This window comes from Mizuhopecten yessoensis, unplaced genomic scaffold (assembly GCF_002113885.1).
Source record: "Mizuhopecten yessoensis strain PY_sf001 unplaced genomic scaffold, ASM211388v2 scaffold3537, whole genome shotgun sequence".
In the NCBI taxonomy this organism is placed as follows: domain Eukaryota; kingdom Metazoa; phylum Mollusca; class Bivalvia; order Pectinida; family Pectinidae; genus Mizuhopecten; species Mizuhopecten yessoensis.
In genome coordinates this window covers 372,920-391,806 of record NW_018405094.1, presented here as the reverse complement: position 1 = coordinate 391,806, position 18,887 = coordinate 372,920, and the positions used below count along the sequence as shown (strand labels likewise).

At 34.8% G+C, this 18,887-nt stretch overlaps 1 protein-coding gene across 26 annotated transcripts in view; it reads right to left on the bottom strand.

Moving 5' to 3' along the window:
* The window catches only part of LOC110447620 (F-actin-uncapping protein LRRC16A-like), an 85,894-nt gene that overhangs the window by 53,882 nt on the left and 13,125 nt on the right, over nt 1-18,887 (bottom strand). For all 26 annotated transcript variants that reach the window (XM_021493427.1, XM_021493430.1, XM_021493435.1 and 23 more), the window contains exons 3-11: nt 10,735-10,785; nt 9,625-9,684; nt 8,946-9,073; nt 8,625-8,790; nt 5,492-5,565; nt 4,500-4,575; nt 3,688-3,779; nt 2,623-2,717; nt 1,834-2,024 (exon numbers count right to left, since the gene is read on the bottom strand). In XM_021493427.1, the coding sequence (XP_021349102.1) occupies nt 1,834-2,024; nt 2,623-2,717; nt 3,688-3,779; nt 4,500-4,575; nt 5,492-5,565; nt 8,625-8,790; nt 8,946-9,073; nt 9,625-9,684; nt 10,735-10,785 (933 nt within the window). The remainder of the gene's footprint in view (nt 1-1,833; nt 2,025-2,622; nt 2,718-3,687; nt 3,780-4,499; nt 4,576-5,491; nt 5,566-8,624; nt 8,791-8,945; nt 9,074-9,624; nt 9,685-10,734; nt 10,786-18,887) is intronic.

Sequence of the window (18,887 nt, the reverse complement as noted above, 5' to 3'; positions counted from 1 at the left end):
GTGTCAAAAAGATAATCGTAAAACTGACGGTAAACAGTCAAAGGTAAATAAACAGGAAGAAATTCATTGAATTCCAACATGTCTGATGAACAATAGGTGTGGAATTCACTATTGTGTGTCAAAGTTATCGATAAAAAAGACCTAGCTGAGGAAATATCAAATTAACAAGAGGCCCATGGGCCTTAACGTCACCTGATATATTTAAACAGAGAGTTGATTTTGTTTTTAACACGAACAGAAATATTATTCAGTGACAAAAAACAATAAAAACCACCTTATTCAATATCTAGCATACAGATTTAAGACTAAAAAGTCTTTGAAACTAGCACCTCTGATTCTAAACAAGGAAAATGAAGAAATTTTAGCACACTGACTCCTTTGGGCCCCACCCTACAGCGACTGGGGGTAGGGCTGGCTCAAAATTTTCAAAGTATCAAACTGTCAACTCAGGGTTATAATTCCAATCAAGTTATTAACATGTAATATTCAAAGTATCATTTGCCATTATAAACCNNNNGGGTCATAAACCTTAAGACTCTTCCATCTATGAAGAGTGTTTGATTCTACCATGTCTGGGTCTTTGAGAAGTTTTTGTTTTGAAATTTCAGTCAATTCAACCCTTTTTGGCCCTACCCATCAGCCCTGGGAGGTCAGTCAGGGCTTTTATGTGCATACCATCAAACTGCTATCCAATACTGATAATGCTAACCCAAATTTAATTATTTCCAATGAAAATTAAACAAATGTGTTGGTCCAAAATGTGATTTTCCCTATATAAACTATAGTAAAGTTTACCTTCTCTCCAGGGGTAAACGTGATACCCCAGGGTCATAAAATTCATAATTTTGGTAGAGCACCTTAAGACCCTTCCATCTATGAAGAGTGTTTGATTCTACCATTTCTGGGTCTTGAGAAGAAGATTTTTGAAATTTCAGGCAATTCAACCCTTTTTGGACCCACCCATCAGCCCCGGGGGGTCAGTAAAGGCTCATATGTGCATACCATCAAACTGCTACCCAATACTGATAATGCTAACCTAAATTTAATTACTTCCAATGGAAATTAAACAATTGTTGGTCCAAAATATGATTTCCCTATATAAACTATATTAAAGTTTACCACCTCCCCAGGGCGAAACGTGATACCCAAGGGTCATGAAATTCACAATTTTGGTAGAGCACCTTAAGACCCTTCCATCTATGAAGAGTGTTTGATTCTACCATTCTGGCTTTTTGTTGACCTTTGGCCATGGAAGGTTTCTACAAAATTTCATTGAAATTGGTTCAGGGGTTTTGGAGAAGAAGTCGAAAATGTAAATTGTTTACGGGCGGACGACGACGGACAAAAGGCAATCGCAATAGGTCACTTGAGACTTTGTCTCAGGTGACCTAAAAACCAAAATGTGAATAAAAATAGATGTGTTGTATGTTTTAACAAGATACTTTATTCCACTTGTTCCAGCTGTAAACGAGTATGTGGTTGGGCAGTGCTAGAATTGTTAACTGTTAGCTGTGAGTGCCAAAATGGCAGCACCGGCTGTTACATATATATATATATATATAATGTTCCCCAGGGAGTTCAGACAGATATTGGCTAGGTTGCAAAGGCCTAATTAATCACAGATAATGACTTGTGAACAGCTTTGAAATGGCCAACTAGCTGGGCTGTGATAACCTTAAATTATTATTATTATTTGTTGTTCATTTTAATTTTACTGGTTAAACTGTGAAGAGAGAGACTGTCTTGCCAGATGACTATTTTTACAATATTTATGTCAGTTGTTCAGACTACACATATGGAACCTGACTGAACCTGACTATGTAGGTTCCTCACCTGAAGATCCTCCCCTTTCGCCTGATTGTCAGCCATGTTGAGCTTCTGAAGTTTGCCTCCTACGACCGTGTTGTGTGTGAGGGTCTCCGCTACCTTATTCAGGCCCCTCCCGGTTATCTTGGCATGACTGATGTCGAACCTGATCAGACCTCTACACAAACTTCCCAGGGAACCAATCAAATGGGTGATGGCTGTTTTGAACAAATTTTATATTGCGACAAGGTTATACAATGTAACAACAAAACAACAAAACTCAAGAAAAAAAAACACTAAAAAACTCTTAAATAAACAATCTCCAGTCTACAAAGTCTAATACAGTGTGTTTCACACAGCCTGTCCAATCCAGCTTCTTCCTCCTGAATTCATTAGTATATTTAGATGTGGAATCACACATACTGATTATGTAGGTGTTTCAACACTGGTAAGGCTTGCTAACATCTCTTTCTGGGAGAACATAAACAAGTCTCTGTAGATTTCTTTCTGGTATTTTGTTTTTCAGAATATAACTGAAGAAAATTTGATTTTTAAAACAACCTTACCAGTTACATTATTTGAATTGAGACTGCTTATTCATGTAAAGTTTATAAAATGTTAAGTGTTCATGAGATGATGCTATGAAATATTTTAGCCTAGCCAGTACTTGAAAAGAACCAAAATTGGACTCCTAGAAAATATCACTTTACTCACTCCTGGCTAGCTAGATATTAACATGTTTTCCGTCATCAAATGAGTACACTTGTCATTAATTTGTACATGTATTGTTTTTGGAGTTTTTCAAATTCTACCTACCTTTGTCATCGATGGCATTTTTGGACAGATCTATACTATGTAGCGTTGTAGAACTGTTGGACAGTAAAGCCACTGAAAGTTTCTGTACAAAGTCTCTGTAACATAGAACAGTATTCCTCATTAACCAGATTCTAACCCATGATTGATAACTAACATGTTCACCTCAATGCTCTGAATCATTAACTTACATGTGAACTTTATGTGAGTCTTGTGTGACTGAGTCACTAATAAAGAATCTAATGTTAGAACACTCTCAGAGTCGAGAGTCAAAAACTTTCATGTAAATTTGGTTCCTGAGTCACTGAACCACTCAACGTATGTTACAGTCCACTCCCGAGTCACTCATTTTTTAACTGATGTGTTAATTTCTAGGTCAATAGACCCAAGATTTATGGATGACCAGCAGGGAGATTTAATGTAAATCCCTGAGTTACCTGAGTAACATTTTGAGTTTATATCTGAGTCACTAAACCGGTCAATTTACATGTAAATCCCTGAGGAACTAGACAGTAAACCTATGCATTAATCCTTGAGTCAGTAGACAGTAAACCTACGTTTTAATCCCTCAGTCACTAGATCAGTCAATCCCTAAGTCACTTGATCGGTCAACTAACGTGTTAATCCCCGAGTTACTAGACGGTAAACTTAAGTGTTGATCCCTGAGTCACTAGATCAGTCAACTTAGGTGTTAATCCCTAAGTCACTAGATCGGTCAACTAACATGTTAATCCCTGGGTCACTTGATCGGTCAAATTACACGTTAATCCCTGAGTCACTAGATTAATCAACTTAAGTGTTAATCCCTGAGTCACTTGATCGGTCAACTTACGTGTTAATCCCCGAGTTACTAGATAGTAAACTTCCGTGTTAATCCCCGAGTTAATTACTAGATGGTAAACTTATGTGTTAATCCCTGAGTCACTAGATTGGTCAACTTACATGTTTATCCCTGAGTCACTAGCGTTAATCCCCGAGTCGTTATATAGTAAACTTATGTGTTAATCCCTGAGTTACTAGACGGTAAACTTACTCGCTAATCCCTGAGTTACTAGACAGTAAACTTACGAGCTAATCCCTGAGTTACTTAGACACAATTCATTTATCACAGCATTTCTTCTCATCACCTTGAAAACCTCTGATTGTTGAGCTTCCAACGTCTGTAAATAAACAAAACATCATGATTATAAAACTTCTTTATCACCAGTACAAAATTGTACACATCACTACACTATAGTTCCAGTTTAAGGTAACACTCAACCATTCACTCACCAGTTTTAGGTAACACTGACGGCCATACACTCACCAGTTTTAGGTAACATTCGGCCATACACTCACCAGTTTTAGGTAACACTCGGCCATACACTCCCCAGTTTTAGGTAACACTCGGTCATACACTCACCAGTTTTAGGTAACACTCGGCCACACACTCACCAGTTTTAGGTAACACTCGGCCACACACTCACCAGTTTTAGGTAACACTCGGCCATACCCTCACCAGTTTTAGGTAACACTCGGCCATACCCTCACCAGTTTTAGGTAACACTCGGCCATACCCTCACCAGTTTTAGGTAACACTCGGTCATACACTAACCAGTTTTAGGTAACACTCGGTCATACATCACCAGTTTTAGGTAACACTCGGCCATACACTCACCAGTTTTAGGTAACACTCGGCCATCCACTCACCAGTTTTAGGTAACACTCGGCCATACCCTCACCAGTTTTAGGTAACACTCGGCCATACCCTCACCAGTTTTAGGTAACACTCGGCCATACCCTCACCAGTTTTAGGTAACACTCGGCCATACATCACCAGTGTTAGGTAACACTCGGTCATACACTCACCAGTTTTAGGTAACACTTGGTCATACACTCACCAGTTTGACATCATTAGCGTCTAGCTTTGTAAACCAGGTGTTGTGTTCTAAGGCTCCTATTATAGGCACAAGATCTCTGAAAAATATCAATAACATTGTTATAGTCATTATATATAGAGTAACTGATAAGGTGATTGAAGTTACTCCAGTTTCCTCCCACATTAAGACCCCTGCATGTTAATATTCCGGCCAACAACAGTGATGGAATACATGTAAGTAGATACAACTTCCTAATTTTTGTAAAAGAAATAATGTTTGTATTTTGATATATTTTTTAAGTTTCCTTTTAAATAACCTATAAGTACCATACTGTTTGTATATCATACTATGTCATGTAATATAAAACATTTCAAAGGAATTGATATTACATACAATTTTCATTCATGGAACTACTAAGCAAGACCTCTGAAAAACACTAAAATAATGTGCACGACTGTGAAGTTCACCTCGTTAAAGTCACAAACACATAGCTCACCTTAGTGGTCAAGTTCACCAAGAATGAGAACAAACAGTTGGGAGCAAATGAAACTGAGCTTGGTATTGAGTGGACTTGGTAGTGCACCTGTAACAAGATAGTGCATTAGACAAAACATTGTCGTGCACTCTAGTCTTCAGCTAACTTTTCTTGTTAACTCCAGCACACTAGGCTACCAAGTTAAGTTTGCTCCCAACTGTCAGACAGCTTGAATTGGTTCTAAGTGGTAAAACTCATCAAGTGTGAGGCAATACCTTACCTTGATCCTTAGTGGTCAAATTAACTGAGAGGTAAAACTCATCAAGTCTGAGGCAATACCTTACCTTGGTTCTTAGTGGTCAAATTACCTGAGAGATAAAACTCATCAAGTCTGAGGCAATATACCTTGCCTCGGTTCTTAGTGGTCAAATTACCTGAGAGGTAAAACTCATCAAGTCTGAGGCAATACCTTACCTTGGTTCTTAGTGGTCAAATTACCTGAGAGATAAAACTCATCAAGTGTGAGGCAACACCTTACCTTGCTTCTAAGTGGTCAAAGTCACGAAGTCGGAGTTCCCTCGAGTCTTGAGACAGGTAGATTGTATCAATGTCCTGAAGAAAAAAATGTCAATAATTCTCCATAAAATATCATATGTTAACTGGGTTTAATGACCCAGGTTGTCAATAGTCCTCTCTGATACCTCTGTACTTATCTTATTATATTACAAAATGTGTGTTACTTGAATGCCTTGCGGCACTCAATTTACCTGTGACCTTGGATTTAGGTCAAGGTCATTCATTTGAACAAAGTTGACAATTCTTTACCCCTGTAAGCTTCAAAGACAATGTCATGGCTCCAAATCTTGCAGTTGCTGGGGAGTCTCTTAGCTTTTAAACACTTTTGTCTCCTGCGTTTTGAATGCTAGTCAGAGTCATTTGTTCCTTTTTTTCTGCTAATTTCGTTTCTTTGAGCAAACTTAAAAGCTTTCACTTTAACAAGCTATGACATTAATCATAAAAGTTCTTAGGAAGACGCTGTAAAAAGAAAACTAGAAAATGTACCATATAGATAAGATACATCTTAGTTCTGATGTGGTGGACTGTTGACAATGAGTCTACTGACAAAATAGTTATAGTTGACCTATAAATAGCAATGGTGACCTTTGTGCTGACTATGGGATCCTAAAATATGAGCTCATCAAAGTTTTCTAAAACTTGACTTTTGTACAAACATTGATGAAATTCTATAAATCAGAAGAGTTTTAGCAATGAATCACAACAGGAAAGGATGTGGGGTAAAGTACAGAATGTGACGAACATGGATAACATTATATATATAGGTATACCTAATAATGCACTTAGATGACCTCTTCTCTGAAAGTTTAAATCGTAATGTACTCATGCATCTGACATCTGCCCTGAAGGTCACAAATACAAGTACGCAAAGTTTGGTATTATTTAACCTCTGCCCTGAAGGTAACAAATAAAAGTACGCAAAGTTTGGTATTATTTAACCTCTGCCCCGAAGGTCACACATACAAGTACGCAAAGTTTTGCATAATTTATCCTCGGCAATGAAGGTCACACATACAAGTACGCAACATTTGGTATCATTTAACCTCTGCCCTGAAGGTCACACATGCCAGTACATTAATACAAAGGACTATATCCATCTGACCTCTTCCCTGAAGGTCACACATTTAACCTCTGCCCTGAAGGTCACACATTTAACCTCTGCCCTGAAGGTCACACATGCCAGTACATTAATACAAAGTTCTATATCGATTTGACCTCTGCCCTGGAGGTCACATATTTAACCTCTGCCCTGAAGGTCACACATGCCAGTACATTTATTCAAAGTTCTATATCCATTTGACCTCTGCACTGAGTGTCACACATACAAGTATATAAATACACTGAGTGTCACACATACAAGTATATATATACATTGAGGGTCACACATACAAGTATAAATACACTGAGGGTCACACATACAAGTATATATACACTGAGGGCCACACATACAAGTATATATACACACACTGAGGGTTACACATACAAGTATAAATACACTGAGGGTCACACATACAAGTATAAATACACTGAGGGGCACACATACAAGTATATATACACTGGGGGTCACACATACAAGGATATATACACTGGTGGTCACACATACAAGTATATATACACTGAGGGTTACACATACAAGTATAAATACACTGAGGGTCACACATCCAAGTATATATACACTGAGGGCCACACATACAAGTATATATACACACACTGTGGGTCACACATACAAGTATAAATACACTGAGGGGCACACATACAAGTATATATACACTGAGGGTCAGACATACAAGTATAAATACACTGGGGGTCACACATACAAGTATATATACTCTGAGGGTCACACATACAAGTATATATACACCAAGGGTCACACATACAAGTCTAAATACACTGAGGGTCACACATACAAGTATATATACACCAAGGGTCACACATACAAGTATAAATACCCTGAGGGTCAAACATACAAGTATATATACACTGAGGGTCACACATAAAAGTATATATACACACTGAGGGTCACACATACAAGTATATATATACACTGAGGGTTACACATACAAGTATATATACACTGAGGGTCACACATAAAAGTATATATACACACTGAGGGTCACACATACAAGTATATATAGACTGAGGGTCACATATACAAGTATATATACATTGAGGGTCACACATACAAGTATAAATTCACTGAGGGTCACACATACAAGTATATATACTCTGGGGGTCACACATACAAGTATATATACACCAAGGGTCACACATACAAGTCTAAATACACTGAGGGTCACACATACAAGTATATATATACAGACTGAGGGTTACACATACAAGTATGAATACACTGAGGGCCACACATACAAGTATAAATACACTGAGGGCCACACATACAAGTATATATACACACACTGAGGGTTACACATACAAGTATAAATACACTGAGGGTCACACATCCAAGTATATATACACTGAGGGCCACACATACAAGTATAAATACAATGAGGGTCACACATACAAGTATATATACACCGAGGGTCACACATACAAGTATAAATACACTGGGGGCCACACATACAAGTATATATACACTGAGGGGCACACATACAAGTATAAATACACTGAGGGCCACACATACAAGTATATATACACTGCGGGTCACACATACAAGTATATATATACACTGAGGGTTACACATACAAGTATAAATACACTGAGGGTCACACATCCAAGTATATATACACTGAGGGCCACACATACAAGTATAAATACACTGAGGGTCACACATACAAGTATATATACACTGAGAGTCACATATACAAGTATATATACACTGAGGGGCACACATACAAGTATATATACACACTGAGGGTCACACGTACAAGTATATATACACTGAGGGTCACATATGCAAGTATATATACACTGAGGGTCACACATACACGTATATATACACTGAGGGTCACACATACAAGTATATATACACTGAGGGCCACACATACAAGTATAAATACACTGGGGGTCACACATACAAGTATATATATACAAAGTTAAAGGCTGCGCATACAAATACGAGTATAATTTTGACGTACCCATTCAACCTCTGCTCTGAAGGGAAGGCTGTGGTAGTCACACATACAAGCATACATCATTGTGAATCCTCCACAAGGACCAGTCTCCTTGGAAATATTTTTAGTCATATCTGTCATCATCTTTGTTCGTTCTGGTGGGCACACTTCTATTTTCTTTATTAATCTCCTGTAAGAAAGAAAACATACACAATTCAAATCATACATTACAAAAGTGTTGAATTCCTTAGTCATCTGGATTAATATCTTATAATAAGCCAGGCTAAATGTCATTATTTCAGATACAATCAAGTTATGACCGGAACTTTGCCTAACATTACATACTCTATGGTGAAGTCTGGAAAGATGTGGCGTAGAGATACAGCCAGGTGTGTGATCATGTGATTGACCTCCTCTGTCTCCGCTTCAAGGGTCACAAAATTGTACGTCTTACTATCTACCGTCACTGATAACTGTAACAAAAGCATAACGGACTTAATAGCGTCACACTCAACCAATCAGACTACTCTCTTTTGAATCAACTAAAGCATTGTAAGAATTAACCAATCAATACATTGTCTGACTTTACAAATCAAAACACTGTCAGGCTCAGCCAATCAAAACACTTCAGGACAAACAGGAGCACTGCAGCATCTTATCAAAACATGACCTCACCCCTTTAGTGCACCAAGAACAGTCCAGTGACATGGAAAGCTTGTTTGTCAACAAAACTTCTTTTCTGATTATCATGATATTGATCAGCGAGGTTTAACAGGAACTGTTAATGAATATGGACACACTTTAGAGAGATACAAGTTAGGTGTAAAATCTTAATCATTTGTATTTTGATGTTAATTGTGAGCACACAAATTCATACTTACGCCAGTATCACCTTACCAACTTCAGCATGTGTTAACACCTATTTTAGGCATTTAAAGTGAACAAATTGATAAGATAATCTGTGGTCAAACTGTACAAGGAAACAGGTACTGTACTATCAGGAGGGTTAAACAATATTACATACCTGGTTCTGTTTTTTACTTTCGATCGCTTGTATGTCCAGGTAATTGAAGTTGTTCTCCAGCTGTCAAAGAATATCTAGTTTTAATTTTAGATTTCACCACACAAAAACAGTCCTGTACAATAATAGTGACATGCATGTTGTATATAGATAACAGGTTTGGTACAAAATTAACCTACTGTAATTAACATTGAAATCTACTAGTAACAGTGCAATGTAGCTACACATCAGGAGTTCTGATATTGTAATCAATATATATCATTATGATACTAAAAACATAAAGATTATCATCAGAATTAGTAAATGTAATGCAATTTTAACATACATATACATATACCATTATATCAATACAGCATGTCTATACCCACAGGTTTGTACAAAATTACATGTAAATATAAGTATCATTTACACAGTCTATCTTCGTATAACTACCCAAGCATGTAACATCTCATTGATTGTTCTCTACATGTTCTAATTAACATTATAACCATTATATATCTCAGATTACCTGTTGTTATGTGTGCGTCTTGTCTTAGTAAAGCAGCATTAACTGGTGTCTGTAGGAAGTCTAGCCTTACACAATTACACAACAACAGCCATTCTATTCCCACATGTGCGACCCCTACACCACAACTTCCCGCACACAGTCAAGTTAAGCTCGTTATGAGCTAACAGGGACCCAGGGGTGTTTACAACCGATACAATTTGTCTAGATCTGGGTACTATCAAGGTGTTTCCCAGTAGATGTAAGAGGAGCCTATACTATTGTAACAAATAAACAAAGATCAACGGGGTGAATTGGCCACCCCGCTTTCAAGTGTGGCTGATTTGTGTGCCAATTAAATGAAGAAACATATATATTCATTCATACCCATGACCTTGACAATTGAGACACTCCAATACACTTTATATGGTTAAAGTACAATTTCTTGCAAAAACAATTCCTACAGCCTTGTTAACTTCAGATTTAAATAAGTAAATATAAACATGATTTTGACACCTCAATAATATACAACATGATATAATTACATGTGGACCATAGTTGGAGAACAGAAAACATATTTAGACTTAAAATATCAAATAATTTGAGGGAAAATAGATTGTAAGTCTTACCCTTGCTGGTGTCTTTGGAATGAATACAAACAGTCGACATCCTGAGAAAACCTATAAAAGAAAGAAATTAGAAAGTTTTCATATTTATATTTAGAACGTCTTTTATCATACATCAACATCACCATATTTAACTGCCTCTAGTCTGATATTTCCGAAAGTTCTTCTTAGGACTTTCCCTTTAAAAACAGCTTAATTATGGTCATATATAACAGTGTACAGTAACATGGTCATATCTGTATCAAATGTTAATATATAACAGTGTACAGTAACATGGTTATTTCTGTATCACATGTTAATATATAACAGTGTACAGTAACATGGTCATATCTGCATCAAATGTTAATATATAACAGTGTACAGCAACATGGTCATATCTGTATCACATGTTAATATATAACATAACAGTGTACAGATATGACCATGTTACTGTACACTGTGATATATTAACATTTGATACAGATATAACCATGTTACTGTACACTGTTATCTATTAACATTTCATACAGATATGACCATGTTACTGTACAATGTTATATATTAACATGTGATACAGATATGACCATGTTGCTGTACACTGTTATATATTAACATTTGAATCAGATATAACCCTGTTACTGTACACTGTGATATATTAACATTTGATACAGATATGAACATGTTACTGTACACTGTTATATATTATCATTTGATACAGATATGACCATGTTACTGTGCACTGTTATATATTAACATGTGATACAGATACGACCATGTTACTGTACACTGTTATATAGTAACATTTGATACAGATATATCCCTGTTACTGTACACTGTTATATATTAACATTTGATCCAGATCTAACCCTGTTACTGTTAACTTTTATATATTAACATTTGATACAGATATGAATATACATGTATATGTACAATTCACACTATATATATTATAGTCCATAAAGAGGATTATAGGATGCAATATTACCCTAATGGTACAAAATGCAGTTCAGCAATATATATTTAGTAATTGTATAACTATACTGGTAGTCTGACATATCACTAATTCCACTGATTATAAAACAAATAGTAACATGTGATACAGATATAACCCTGTTACTGTACGCTGTTATATATTAACATTTGATACAGATATGAACATGTTACTGTACACTGTTATATATTAATATTTGATACAGATATGACCAAGTTACTGTACACTGTTATATATTAACATTTGATTCAGATATGACCATGTTACTGTACACAGTTATATATTAACATTTGATACAGATAAGATATAACCCTGTTACTGTACACTGTGATATATTAACATTTGATACAGATATAACCCTATTACTGTACACTGTTATATATTAACATTTGTTTTATAATCAGTGGTATTAGTGATATGTCAGACTACCAGTATAGTTATACAATTACTAATACCACTGATTATAAAACAAATAGTAGCATGTGATACAGATATAACCCTGTTACTGTACACTGTGATATATTAACATTTGATACAGATATGAATATACATGTATATGTACAATTCACACTATATATATTATAGTCCATAAAGAGGATTATAGGATGCAATATTACCCTAATGGTACAAAATGCAGTTCAGCAATATATATTTAGTAATTGTATAACTATATTGGTAGTCTGACATATCACTAATACCACTGATTATAAAACAAATAGTAACATGTGATACAGACATAACCCTGTTACTGTACACTGTTATATAGTAACATTTGATACAGATATATCCCTGTTACTGTACACTGTTATATATTAACAGGTGATACAGATATGACCATGTTACTGTATACTGCTATATATTAACAATTGATACAGATATGACAATGTTACTGTACACTGTTATATATTAATATTTGATACAGATATGACCAAGTTACTGTACACTGTTATATATAAACATGTGATACAGAAATAACCATGTTCCTGTACACTGTTATATATTAACATTTGATTCAGATATGACCATGTTACTGTACACAGTTATATATTAACATTTGATACAGATAAGATATAACCCTGTTACTGTACACTGTGATATATTAACATTTGATACAGATATAACCCTATTACTGTACACTGTTATATATTAACATTTGAGACAGATATGACCATGTTACTGTATACTGCTATATATTAACAATTGATACAGATATGACAATGTTACTGTACACTGTTATATATTAATATTTGATACAGATATGACCAAGTTACTGTACACTGTTATATATAAACATGAGATACAGATATAACCCTGTTACTGTACGCTGTTATATATTAACATTTGATACAGATATGGCCATGTTACTGTACACTGTTATATATTAATATTTGATACAGATATGACCAAGTTACTGTACACTGTTATATATAAACATGAGATACAGATATAACCCTGTTACTGTACTCTGTTATATATTAACATTTGATGCAGATATGACCATGTTACTGTACACTGTGATATATTAACATTTGATACAGATATGAATATACATGTATATGTACAATTCACACTATATATATTATAGTCCATAAAGAGGATTATAGGATGCAATATTACCCTAATGGTACAAAATGCAGTTCAGCAATATATATTTAGTAATTGTATAACTATATTGGTAGTCTGACATATCACTAATACCACTGATTATAAAACAAATAGTAGCATGTGATACAGATATAACCCTGTTACTGCACACTGTTATATATTAACATTTGATACAGTGTACAGTAACATGGTCATATCTGTGACAAATGTTAATATATAGCAGTTTACAGTAACAGGGTTATATCTGTATCAAAAGTTAATATATAACAGTGTACAGTAACAGGGTTATATCTGTATCACATGTTACTATTTGTTTTATAATCAGTGGTATTAGTGATATGTCAGACTACCAGTATAGTTATACAATTACTAAATATATATTGCTGAACTGCATTTTGTACCATTAGGGTAATATTGCATCCTATAATCCTCTTTATGGACTATAATATATATAGTGTGAATTGTACATATACATGTATATGAACTTAGGTGAGTTTTCGTGGACCATTTCTCATGACATTTATCATGTGTCCTAAAAGTGTTTATATAGCAAGGCTTGTCTTGTGCCAAGCTAAAAGAACATTTTGAACTTTGGATGAGTTTCAAATGAAAATCAATAATATCTTAATCATAGCATTACTATTAATATACAGCAACAGCATATAATACCGGTACTAAATACTTTGGTATGAAATCTTTTGACAATTTTTGTACCCTAGTATGTTCTTTCAAAGGTAATAGTTAGTGACCCTGGGTATATTGGAAGCTATTGCAAAATTTCTGTACAGTAATAGGGTTTTAAAGATCCCTGTCCCACTAAAGTAAAATCATGAAGTATTCCTTTGTAGTGTTTTGTACATACCATACCTTCCCTTCAAATTTGTTATGGATATAACTGTCGTTGGACTGGGCCAGGGAGCTATGATTGACCAGAAAGCTCAGTGGATTAGAACAAGAGTACTGTATTGGGAGCGGAGGTCCAGAGTTCTAATTTCAGTCTGGCTCTGTAGCATTTTTACACTTAGAACACTGTTTTTCATTGTTTTTTGTTGAATTTATATCTATTAACTATTGTCATAAACAAGGTCATATCGGTAAAAAACAATTCAAATTCGAAACTACAGGTTTCGGCACAAGTATCATGGGAACCTTATATAAATTTTATACTCTTTTAATCTTAAAGTGAAATAAATATACAAAATATTATACTTCATACTGAGGAAAATTCATGATTTTAAGCAATTAACATATTATAAAATTATAAACTAAGTAACTGCAAAGTTACATTTTATCACTGAATCACATACATGTACTAGCCAACCCTCCCTATGTAGGAGGGAGACTCTGATTTTGGACCCTTACATTTAGTGTTTTCAACCAGTGAATTTGCTTAACTGTTCCTATATTCTAAGATCTGATGACTTCATCTGAAAAAATAACTCAGAGTGTTGTCATTTTAAAGGGTTATTTTGTCTCTAGGGGGTGTATGTATACACACATTTTATTTGTGTTTTAGTTTTGACCATGCAGAATCTCCCCAATGCAAATTTCAAAACGTTGGCAAGTATGGCATCACTTAATTATAACAAATGCTGTGTCTGTGTCACAAAGGTTTGAAGTATTATTTCAGTTACACAATTAACACTTGTATACAATGTCCATACAACCTTTAACTGATCATTTTTTTTTAATATGTTTAGAAATGTATACGCCTTATTATAATAGTTTAAAATTAATCGAGCATAGCAAGAATAGAAATACTGTACATGCATAACCTATAGAGACCTTTTCAAATGTTTTGTGCACGCATGCAGGGCTGAATTACTCTCCCGGTTTATAGACTTTTCAAAAGGAGACGATTTTTCAAAAGATAATTGACTATCTCCTTTTAGAAATATTTTGAAGGGCGGAGATAGAAAAAAAAATCAAAGGAAGATAGTCAGTTATTTTGGACTAGTGATAGCAGTACTAGTCCTACTTATAGGTAATTGTGTTGTAGCTTGGATTTCAGTTTATCAACAAGACTAGAATAGTTTATGCACTAACAGACTTTCCCACCATTTATATACAGAGGTTAGAGGATGAGATAAAAAGCTTTGATAGTGTGTAATGACTTGTGTTATTGTCAATGACGTCCATATAAGCCACAGGTAATCACTAACGAGGGTCCAGCTGTCCAGTACCTCAACAACCTTTACACCTGGGTGCACCTACGTTGCTCTGAGGCATACATGTGTAGTACTGCGTAACAAGTCATCAAAGCCAGGTGATCAGAGTTCTGGTGTAGACAATACACAATGCGTCTATGTCACAGGCAATGTTGTAATGGACGTATTGAATGAGCATCCACTATAGTACTAGTAGAGGTCAATTATACTGTAATGTCATCAAGACCGACCACTGTATATATGTAAATATTTATCAATAAAATATTTTGTAATATATATCCATGTACAACACTAAAAATAATGTTGTTTTTTGATATGACAGAAACACCATTTTTATCCCATAGCCATGTTTGTTTGTTTGTGTTTTACATCCTGATAACAACTATGGTCAAATAAGGATGTGCCAGGTTTTGGTGGTGAAGGAAAGGCGGAATTCCCAGAGAAAAAACAACCAACCTATGGCTACAGTGCCTGGCGACTGCCCCACGTAGGTCTCGAACCCGCGACCCAGGGGTGGAGGGCTAGTGGTAACAGAATGTTAGACGCTGGCCTTAACTATGTTGACACAGATTTATTAAGTCCATGATGAATTCATTTACTTGTGTATTAGATATAGACTAGTCATTAACTCAACAGCTTATGTACTGTAGTCATAAAACTGAATGGATCCGATTGAAAAGGAAATGGTATGTATACAGTCTTCACTGTTTCAGTACAAAGGTTGTATCTTAAGTGTTAACTTATCAAGCTTGTCAATTTATATATCCTAAAACAAGCTTATTGATATATCCTAAAACAAGCTTATTGATATATCCTAAAACAAGCTTATTGATATATCCTTAAACAAGCTTATTGATATATCCTAAAACAATGTACATTAAGGATGTGTGCTACCTTTGCTGTGATATGGGGACTTAAGGATGTATGCTACCTTGCTGTGATATGGGGACTTAAGGCTGTATGCTACCTTATAATCCTATCAATAAGGTACAAATCTCTGTGATGTTAACACATTTTGCCCCGAATCACAAAAAAATATCACTTATCACAATAATTTAACACATTGTACTGTACATTTCATCTTGGTTGTTCTAACACAGTTTAACCTATAAAATAACATAACACATAAGTCCTTATAAAAATATTTTGCAATTTGATATTTGTAACTGAATTATAAATGAAGGAAATGAACCAAATAACTTGAAGACAAGAATCTTTAGTATATCTCATTTTATTATCTCATTCAGCTAATAAAGCCCTGAGACAGTTAAGATAGATGTAAACTCGGGAAGTATTAATTACTGTAAGAACACGTTAAAGTTGTGTTACTGTGAATATTTACTGTGTATTTGTGTATAAGGTATATCTAGGACTAAGGAAATCGGTCCTCACTCACAACTTAACACAAGTACTACCTTCCTGTTCATCTAAGTAAATAAACTTATTTACTTTTGAGGCATGCAGGCATACATATGTACGAGGTGTAGTCCTTATAGTCTGTGGCAATTCTTCACGTAATATTTCTAGTTTATACAGTCATTGTAACCATCGTTGAAATGTAAAAATAGGGAAGTTCATCTCATTGGCTAAAAACTGCTTATTTATTGTAATAGCTATTCAAAAAGATGAGATAGGGAAGTTGATTTCATATAGGCTATTATATGACACAGGGGGCCTGTATTTATGCGGAACAACCCGATTGACCATTTATAAATGTAACAATTTTGGGTATAAATCCTAGCGGACCTGCAAATGTTTATGCAGGCCTTGCAAGGCTTTGTCAAGGCTTGCCTGAAAGCAGCATCAGATTACTAGGTCCGACCTTATTTAATAAACGAGCAACTGTGGTCCGGCCGGTTTGACCGTTAAAACGAAAACAGCCAGGGTCTACTTTCAAAATAAAGTAAATGTTTAAAGATGTACACTGAAGTATGCACGCCAAATTTAAACTCAACAGATTTGTTTTCCATCATCAATGAACAGCTGCCTTTCTGGGAAAACTGACAGATTCTGTGCGTGTATATATATACAAATATATGCATATTTGCCATTTCTCCCTTTTATGGATCATCATGGAGACCATCCTATTTTTTCACTTTTGAAATCAGCAGAATTTTCTGTATATTTTCCTTCCTCAAATTCAATTCTTTTTTGCATATACAAAAAAAAAGGTAGCAACTTAATATAAAATTACAGCACCATTAGTAGTACTTAGACAATTTTAGAATTTACCATAAAAATCTCAAAATGTTTTAAAGTTTGTTAACACAAGTCCTAACATTATGATGTCAATTTTAAACCTCTTGTACAATCTGTAATAGGACTTACACTTATACCACTTCACTTCACAAGCTTGTGCCAATATGGACCAACTGTTCGGAGATTATCTCAATTATCACCAGAGATTCACAAGCCATACATGTACCTTGTCCTTATTCTTACTCACGAGTCCTTCCAAGAAAACTTGAGACACTCAAACTAATTTTTTTCCTATCTTTTTATTACATCTACCAAAAAGAAGACATTTAAAGTCATCTTCCTTATTTACTATCTTTGTTGACCTTGTACATATATATATATTCACTAATGGTCCTAGATCTTTAGAGGATCTTTTATTAGAGCTGAATATTCTTTGAGTAATCATCAAACTCAAGTTGACAAGACCTGTACAACAGACTCCCCTAGAACTTAGTTACAACATATACAATACGATGGTAGAACACAGAAGTATATCGTTTTGTGGGTTTTATTACGATTACCAGCCAATAACTGAAAACGTTTATGGAGTTCAAGTATTGTCACCATTGGTCTTCAAATAAATGGTTAGTGACATTTTTTTATTTTGTTAAAATAATTTCAGTTGATTTTTTTCAGAATTTGAACACTCACGTGAAAAGCATGTCACTGTAATAACAACTTTGAAAAAGTAAATATCAATGACCGATTGCAGTTATAAGTGTGTATACATGTTTGCTATGAAAGAGTATGATTAAGATTTACTCTTCATTCAGGAAGTTATTCAAGACAGATTTTAAGGAAACATTATTAAAATTTAAAACTAGGTTAAACTGCAGCTATCTTTATAGTTTATGAAGTGTAATGTGTCTCTGACCTGAATTTTGTCTTTTAAATAATGGTTTTTATTCAATTTTGGATAGGGTATTTAATTCACAAATATTTCTGTGATTTCAACTTGATATATGTTCCCTTGATTTCTTAATATATAGGTACTTTTTATATTTTGAAGTATTTCATGTGGACATTTTTCTTTCAACTGTTGTTAAAGTGACAATGTACAAAGTTTCATATACAACCGGATCTTCGAATTCCAGTTCTATGTTAATATCACTCATAGATCACAAGCAAAATTACAGAACAATGCAAGTACAGAGCCAATATTATTGACCATATTC